Source organism: Schistocerca gregaria, chromosome X (genome assembly GCF_023897955.1).
Source record: "Schistocerca gregaria isolate iqSchGreg1 chromosome X, iqSchGreg1.2, whole genome shotgun sequence".
NCBI lineage: Eukaryota > Metazoa > Arthropoda > Insecta > Orthoptera > Acrididae > Schistocerca > Schistocerca gregaria.
Genome location: NC_064931.1, coordinates 414,814,021 through 414,823,731, shown reverse-complemented (window position 1 = coordinate 414,823,731; position 9,711 = coordinate 414,814,021). Strand labels below are relative to the sequence as shown.

Here is a 9,711-nt window from a genome sequence, read left to right as displayed (position 1 = left end):
GAGTTGCATAATATTTATGTAGCACAAATACAACAGTTGAAAAACAACTTGAAAGCTTCTTTATTAAACAGCAAAAATTGATTTTCACACTCTTCACAAGACCTACCACATGTATTGAACCAATAATTGCAAATACAATAATTACATTCAAAATATAATTTTAACAAGACTGATGGGATATAGACTGTCCATTATTATAAACATTACTTCATTACAATATTTCATAAATACAATTATTACTTTATTTCTACATGAGACAATGCTTTGTGTCTATCAACTGCTTTATTAAAACATGAAAGACGATGGCACAAGCATTAACAATGTTTCTGACAAGTTCAATCACCTATAGTTTTCTTTAGGTAGCAGTTCGAACATAAAAGGATCTCGATTTATCTTTGTTAAACTATATTATTACTTCATAGTATCAATTAACATAAGTGCCTGTAATGGAATTATTCAATAAATACTTTTCACTTAGCATCTTAGCAACTTTGGTTTATGTCATACAACATATATAGGCGTATTGCGTACTTTGAATTAATACAAATTTTCATACAAAGGTTTACCTGGAGCATGCAAGGAAATTCTTTTGAGTTGGCTTTTGCTGTTGTGAGGAGTCAAATCTTTACACTGCTTCACCCTCGCATTTGCCCACAGATTGTTGGGAAAACAGCCTCTTAAAAAACAACAGTGGTACAACTTCTAGCATCTCCCTTGATTCTGAGTTACAATGTAATACTATGTCTTGAGGACAGCTTCATGTTATAAATTACAAAAGGTTGACAACAGCATTGGATTAGTAACATCAACAAGCTGTTGACAGCATGGAGGTGACAATAGGAATATGGGTCTGCATACTCTTCAGGACCTTGCGATGGTGGTGATGATGTAAATGCAACAGACTGTACAACACACACTAGTTTCATGCACAGTAAACTTCATCGACCAGCATAGGTGCAAGATCTCTCAGAACAAGAAGGTATTTGGCAAATGGATTACCCTACCTATCCCTCTGCCTTAACCCTATCAACACAAAGGCATTTTCGATAACACACATTACCACCATAAAAATTTAAAAATGCAGATTTGGTTCATTGTTGACTTACTCTCAACATACTTTTTAAAGACGTATTGCTGTGTGATGAACGCCCTGAACCTAAAAGTATTGAATATGATACTCACTAGGAAAATGAAATCTACTACTGAGTTTTGAAGTTTCGGGTTAAGTTTAACTGAAATATTTAAAATATATATGTAATATGGTAGGAGAATGCACTAAAAATACATATGTTTCCAAATTTTAAAATATAAAGAATCTAACTAGATTACAATACTTTTAGAGGTGGGCAGAAATAACTCCCTCCCTTTATTGCAGGGGTTAATTCTCATCTAGCATGTGTGGGGAAGACATATTGAAGCACATCCAAATGCACAATTGACCATTCTGCAGTTGTCAACTGTGTTTGTGGAGGAAGGGAATGCCATACCACAAGAACAGCTTACCAAACTTATGGCCAGCCTGGAAGCACATTGCAGAGCATGCATTGCCATCCACAGTATCACACACCTGATAAGAGACATGTCCCGCCTCTTGTAATGTCCAGAGTTCTGCTTGCAACTCTAAATATAGAAGTATCAATTATGATATATTAATGGTCAATTAACAATTTCGTAAAATTGCCTTACACAAGAAAACACATTTAATTCTGGATTAAAATCAACCTAATTGCACCTCACAACTGGAAAAAGACTTTTCACCATGGTGAAAACGTGTTTGATTCTGTACCCTAACCATTATTCCAGAGGAGGGCGAGTGAGGGTGTCAATATCACACTAGTTCACAACTGGTGAAGAAAAGATTGCCATCAATGAAACATGCTACATGCAACGAGAAAACCAGTTATCTACTGGCATCTGAAAGTACTGTTTCTGCCTTTCTTTTAGTTTATAAAATATGGCTAGAGTGTGATACTGCCCTCCCTTCTCTCTCCATACAATATTGCCTAAGGTGACAGACTGATCTGTAGCATACTCTGAGGGCTGTGTAAGTTTGATAGGTGGCAATTTGATTAATCCCTTCCATTTCAAACATGTATAAGCTTCACACACTGTGGATGACACCTAAATAAAGAAGCAGGAAAGTGTGGTAACCATTTTCATAAAGCAAAGCAACTAATACATTATTCATATTAATCTTCACGTGATGTGCATAACATCTTAAAAGAATGGGATGGATGATAAGCATATTCGTAAAGAAACTAATATGTTACTGCCATACATCCACAAACAACAATACATTAAATCATATTATATTCAATATTTTCCTTATCTATCCTTCTGAAGACCTCTGTGTGTCTTGATAACCCACAAATTTGTCACAAATGTGACATTTTTTATCATACTGGAGTTTTTAATACAGTTCCTGTGTGTGCACAAATAAGGTAATGAATTAAGGATGGGTCCACCTTTTTGCCACCACAGTTGTAGCACCCTCAGTGGATTCTTTACTGGTTAATTTTAGGTTAAGGAATACCATACATCAGATTTTGTTACCACGTAAATTGTGTGTGTACTTTGCCTTTTATTTTATAGTGTATGTGTCAAGGTATATGGTACCTCAGATTTTGTTGTCATTTAAATTGCATGTGCACTGTACCTTTCATTTTATATTGTGTGTGTCCTGTGGCTGCAACCAAAACCAGCTCCAAGTCCAAACTCCTGCAAATACGAGGGATATTAGAAAATCGTCAGCATTGAGTTTTTTTTGTCGTTTTGTTGATTGTCCGATCTTTAAAATGTATATTCTGGTAAGATCCGTGGCATATGCCCGTCTTTGTCCGTACCATTGTAGAATTTTCGTAGTCGTTAGCTGACAGGTTTGTTTTAGGCATCAAATAACTTTCTGTGTAGATAAGCTGGCCGTGTGGACATCTATTGCTGTTGCCCTGCAAAACCCCATGTGTGTCCACAAGTTATGCTTGGGAACCAAGCTGTTCCCGCAATCATCGCATTTCCCTACACATCTGAAAAACACATGAACCAAAACTGGACTGTAACGAGTTAATAATATGGTACTCGTATTTGAAAATAGAAAGTTTTCATTTAGTAGTAGTAGTAGTAGTGTAGTAGTAGTAGTAGTAGTAGTAGTTTATCATCCAGCGACAATGTACATTGTGTGGATTTGATGGTAATGTCAACCTTCATTGGTTGAAGCCTGAATACAATATGGAGCAAAAATTTCTGGAATGGAATGTATTTTCGGTCGAGGAAATAAGCACTAGTATGTGTGACATTTGTGTTCGTTATCTTGCTACTATCGATATGAGAGTTAACAAAAGAGATGACGAAAGGAGTGTGTGTGTGTGTGTGTGTGTGTGTGTGTGTTTTATTAGTTCCCAGCATACAAACTTTATAACCATCACAAATAAATGTTCTGACACAAGTAACAACGTAACAATATTTTTCTTGGTATGTGTTGTTTTGTTGTTTGATTTGAAACATCAGAGATAACTTTACTAGTAAGGCTAGGCAGATAAAATACTTCCCAGTTTCCCTGATACAGAAATATTCTTCCAGAAAAATTTCCCAGAGATTTTTGTTTCTCCATACATTTCCAAAAGAAAAATATTTTCCCCAAAATTGCGAGAAACACCACCAACCTGGAATCGTTGATACAAAAGTGCTGTTGCAATATCACCTGCGATTGCAGAGACTATATACGAAAGGATCGATAGTGGGGTATAATGTTTGTGTTTTGATTGTGTATTTTGCATTTATTGTTTGATTTGTGTTTGTGTAATGTATTGTTATTGTGTGAATCCACTGGCTCAAATGGATAGACCTTTAAAACAATCTTGGCACGCCAGATAAACGTATAATCGAAGTCGTTTTTGTATTATGACGCAGCATGATGAAGTTAGCAGGTCTCGTAAGAGGCTTTTCGATGCTCTCGGTAACAATGCGAGCAAGTAAGTAAGATTTATTACTTTAAGTTTTCCCTCCCTATTCTGCCTCAACTCTGTACAATGTGTATTTGACATCAGTACTTAATTATTACAAATATTTAGGTTATGTACTTGTTAAGGACGCTATATAGTAATGCCTGTCTTCAGTTTGAAAATGATTGTAATGTCCAGTCTGTAGTGTTAGGAAACAGTTTGTAACGCTCTTTGTTATGTAAGTGTTCAGAGTCTTTTAACTGATTCCTTTGTCGATTGAACTTCAAGCAGAAAAGTAATTTTGCCGCTAGAGAAATCAGTGTTGTGAACGAAATCTTATATCTGTTTCACTTATAACTTCATGCAAAGCAGAATGTGTGCAATTATTTTGTAAAGTAATATGTCCCAGATTGATTGGGATTCATGTTGTTAACGTCAGTCCGAAAATTGAATGAGGATTATGTATTTAAACCATCGCCATGCGATTTTCCGTGGCCTATAGCAAACATCTCTCACCCCTTTTCGCCTCACATTCCATCTCCTCGAGTCATCTCTAGCTATTTTATCATTTTTATTTCATCCTTTTCCAACGGTTTCCAGAAGATATATTTTTAATTTTTCCATAAAGTTGTCTTCAACAAGCGCACCGGAAATGACCGCGGAGAAGCCCTCGGACGTTGGCGCGCCAGGTACATATAGTCTGCGCCCGCGAGCTCGGCTCCAGTCTACCACCGGCAATGGTGGTTGAAGCTTTGAGAATGCCAGCCACTCGTGCTGGCGAAACGTCAGAAAAATCATTAGATGAACGTCGGCCGAAGAACCCGAGACAGAAGCCAATAGGCAGTTTGTCAATAAGTGGCCACGAAAGCCTTAACAATTTTGTAAAGTTGTCTTCACTATACTGGGGATTGATGGGCAAGTGATCAGAAACAGTTGTTACTACATAATCGCCCCTGTTCTGTTACATTTGTAGCTCAAATGTAAACGTAGGACTCTACCTTAATTCTCAAACAGTTATTAACTGCAGGATCTGAACATTTGAGACACTGTGGCTGAAGTTCATATGAGTATGTGATCATGACCTGAGAAACATAAATATTTGTCAGAACAGTTAATAAAGACTTTGAGATCTCTCTGTGTGTAAACAGTCTAAGGGAACATAAGAAACAGAACAGGTGCTGAGAGTAATGACGTAGCAGTCAGTGCTACTAGTGTTTAAATGCAGCAGAACTGGTAACACTTGGTTGAGATTCCAGTGTCAGATAGAGTCCCTATCATGGCCTTTACTGTATGAGGAGTTTATTTTTTCAAGGGTTATTTTATAATGATATAGGATCTGTCCACTTGAACAAGGAAAATGTAAGTCATGTATAAAGATGTATGAATGTACACACACATGTAATAAGGAGATGGAGACAATATGTTGGAGCAACTGGCTTGGCAGTTACCTGAAGTGATATAGAAATGCCTAAATCAGGAGGCATGGACAAAGCATGAACTTCCATCCTTCAAAATGTGATGCACATGTCTAATGAACAGCTAAGTTACTCAACATACCTAAAAAATAATTAAGCTCTATTCATTTGGTTTTTTCACTACACACAATCCTGTGTACTTTCAGTTGGCATTAGGACCACAATCATGCTGCCATGCCTGCGTTAGATCTCCACGTCCCTTTCACTTATCAGTAAACTCGGGCAGCATCCTCTCATCGTGAGTGAGATGCTGAACCCAGAAAAATGGGGAGGCATTATCATTATCCACTAGCAATCACCTTTTTAATTATTAACTGCTACTGTCGAGTTCTGTAAGTAGTATTTAACTGTGCAATTTGCAATAGTTAAGAGATGCACTCCAACTACCCTATCAAACATGTGTTTTATTTGTCTCCTTCATTCTCTTGAGCAAATTATTACACAGTTTTATTCCTTGATAAAAAATGCTGTGTAGGATTTTTGTTACTTTATCCCTGGCAAATGTAAGTCTGGCTCTTGTTGCAAGGGCATGTATAGAACTTTTTGTGACACATTTACTATTGTTTTTCGCGATATGCACAACATATTGACAGATAAACTCACTTCACATAGTAAGGATACCATTTTCTGTTTTTACTATTTCTTTACAGTGAGCCTTACAATACATTCCTTACAGTTCCATTCTGCAGTTTGAAAATTGTGTTCATATTTTTGCTTATAAGTCCCAGAATAGAATTCCATAGAGAAGAATGGACAGTTTATGAAGACTACGTCTCCACAAGGCACTGACTTAACTAATGACTGTACTTTAAGGTTATAACATGCCAGTGACGTCCTCTTTGCCATTATCATTGTATGATCATTCCATGTCAGTTGACAATTGATAGTCATATCACTAAGAACTTTGAGCTTATTATATAGTCAGTAAATTCATCATTCATGTTTAAAGAGCCAGAGCTGTTTTCCTTTTACAAGCTGAAGTTCAGAGTTTGGTTTCTTTATACTCGTTATAATTTATTACACACTGCCCAATGGGTCACATCCATGAGAGGGCCGGCCGCGGTGGTCTAGCGGTTTTAGGCGCTCAGTCCGAAACCGCGCGGCTGCTACGGTCGCAGGTTCGAATCCTGCCTCGGGCATGGATGTGTGTGATGTCCTTAGGTTAGTTAGGTTTAAGTAGTTCTAAGTTCTAGGGGACTGATGACCACAGATGTTAAGTCCCATAGTGCTCAGAGCCATTTGAACCATGAGACGTTCATTTGCCTTTCATTAGTAACTGGTTATGTTGCTGTCATCAGAAAACATTTTTTTTCTTCATGTCTTTAATAGTCTGGAGACTAACTGGTATATATGAAAAACAGAAATGATCCCAATATACTTCCCTTAAGAATGCAAATGGCAATATGTAATTGTTTCAGTAAAAATTTGGCATCGTCTGAAGAGTGGGCTGTGTCTGTCTTTTGTTTTCCAAATAAGACTGTAACCACTCATCAGCTGTTCCTCTTGTGCTTGTAGTTCATTTAGTTATATATTATGGCCAACAGTGTCAAAAGCATAGGACAGGTCTAAAGTTATGGATATAGCAAAATCATCCCTTGATCTGATGGAGTTTCATTTTCTTGGAGATATACGAGTCTCACCTTTGCCTTCAATAAAGGTAGAAGCTGAAGTAATGAATTAAAATTTGTGCCATGGTCAGGATTTGAACTTGGGTCTCCTGATTTCTATGCAGGTGTGCTAACCAGTACACCACCATGGTATTGTTGCTGCCACAACTGAATGGGCTACCGTAATCCAATGCCCTCCCTAAAACAAACTACATTTCTCATCTTCAGCTCATTTTCCCCTTCTTAAATTGTCAATATTGCCAAGGTTCTCCAATATTGGAACAGCAGAGAGCCTCGGAAGCACTCATGATTTATGAGGGGAGAGGATAGTCTGAAGACATGCATGAGGTTTATGTTAAGGAGTTCATTGCGCTAGGGTAGTCTGAGCAGTTGTGGTAGCCGCAATACCACAGTGGTTTAGTGGTTAGTAATTTGCCCAGTAAGCTGGAGACCAGGATTCGAGTCTTAGCTGTGGCACAAATTTTAATTTATTACTTAAGCTTCTATCCTTATCAAAGATAAAGTCATCCCTGTCGAAAACTTCAGTTACCAATTTATTAACTCTGTTATGATTGATATTGTACTTCTGCCATCTCAGAAGCCAAAGTGTGATTCTTTAAGAAGGTTGTATTGATTCTGGAACTCATTATTCTGACTTTTGTGACAGATTCTATTATTTTTGAGAATGATAAGAATAGGTAAAGGTCTTGTAATTTCCAGTACTTTCTGTATTACCTGTAGGAGCACGATTTGTGTGGCTTTAGGTATTCTCATTTATTGTGTGTGTTAATGGAATTTTATATACTGTCCATTGAGTTAACGGAAACGTCCAATTCCACCCATCAGCCTTGACAAATGACGTCACCAATATGGGGCCAAACGACCATTCACAACAACTCCCATATTGTGAGTATGACATCATTATGTGAACATGAGAAAAAACAGAAAAATAGATAAAAAAACCATCATATACATTTTCCTCCTATATTATAATGAATGTAACAAGACAAGTGGGGGAAATTGGGGGTTTTTGGGTGGGGACAAACTCATAATAAACACACGCCACTAAACCAAACGACAAAGCCGGTAAAATAAACAGACCATAACATTCACAAAATCAACTTCAAACAATATCCAATGGAATTGAAAGCTTCCCTTGACCCATATAGGTCAACGGAAAGTATTGAAACCAATTCAGAAACCACAAAACCTACAACCACATTCTTAATCATCAGTACCTCAAAAACCACAAGAAAACACCAAATCTGGGATCGAACACTTCCCTTGACCTATATAGGTCAATGGAAAGTATCGATACCAATTCAGAAACCACAAGAAAACACCAAATCTGGAATCGAACACTTCCTTTGACCTATATAGGTCAATGAAAAGTATCGAGACCAGAAACTACAAGAAAACACCAAATCTGGAATCGAGCACTTCCCTTGACCTATATAGGTCAACGGAAAATATCGATACCAATTCAGAAACCCCAGAACCTACACCCACTTCCACAAGGAAAAACCAAATCGGGAATCGAACACTTCCCTTGACCTATTTAGGGCAACAGAAATTGTTGATACCAGCTGAGAAACCACAAAACCTACAACGACATTCTTAATCATCAGTACCCCAAAAACCACAAGAAAACACCAAATCTGGGATCGAACACTTCCCTTGACCTATACAGGTCAATGGAAAGTATCAATACCAATTCAGAAACCACAAAAAAACACCAATCTGGAATCGAACGCACCCTTGACCTATATAGGTCAATGGAAAGTATCAATACCAATTCAAGAAACACAAAACCTTTCTCAATCATCAGTACCTCAAAAACCACAAGAAAACATCAAATCTGGAATCGAACACTTCCCTTAACCTCACAGGGTGAAAACCAGCTCACCAATACCAACAACACAATCCCCCGACACGTGATCCACAAATCATCTAACCAGATAAAAACATGAATAAAAAAAACTAAAACTCACCACGTGAAAGGTCCACCACTGCCTACTAGATCGAACACCACAGTCACACACACACACACACACACACACACACACACACACACACACACACACACACAAAATAAACAACAACTAAACAAAATTCCCAACCCCTCCCCTAACCCCAAAAATCAAAACCAAAGAAACAAACTCCCTCACCCACTTTTCTCCTCAAACCTCACCAACCACCCCCGAGCCACAGCCAACCCCCCTTCCCCCCCAAAAAACCTCACTAATCCACAACCCTTCCGCCACCAGTACTCATCTAAATGAGCCTGAAGGTTGGAAGAGTGCCTCTTCCCCCTCCCTATTACAGATTTAACAGCTCCCCAAAACCCACCAAAGTATTTGTACAGGCCCCACTATCATAATTCTTGAACTCTACATTATGATTAACAACTAGATGATTGTAACCCTCCCGATCTAACCCACTATAAGACGCAAACCCATCAGACACTACCGCACTACCCTTTTCTACATAATCTTGAATCAACCCCACTAACTCTCTCTTTGTACGATTTTCCACAACCCTAAACACACACTCAGAACAACCAGACCTAGATACCACAGGCCCCCACACCCATAAACCAACCACAAGCTTACCCCTCCCATACTTCCTCCTACCAAACTGTGACTCACCAGTCTCCACCTTTACTCCAGGCCCACCCAACTTACCCCTGTA

General features: G+C 38.1%; 1 protein-coding gene across 2 annotated transcripts in view; it reads left to right on the top strand.

The window, feature by feature from the left end:
* The first annotated feature begins 3,706 nt into the window (after positions 1-3,706).
* Positions 3,707-9,711, top strand: part of LOC126297859 (transcriptional adapter 1-like) — a 151,672-nt gene continuing 145,667 nt past the window's right edge. Inside the window, exon 1 of one of the 2 annotated variants that reach the window (XM_049989140.1) lies at positions 3,707-3,968. In XM_049989140.1, the coding sequence (XP_049845097.1) occupies positions 3,898-3,968 (71 nt within the window). In that variant the 5' untranslated portion in view covers positions 3,707-3,897. The remainder of the gene's footprint in view (positions 3,969-9,711) is intronic. The other variant, XM_049989141.1, reaches the window with a different exon arrangement.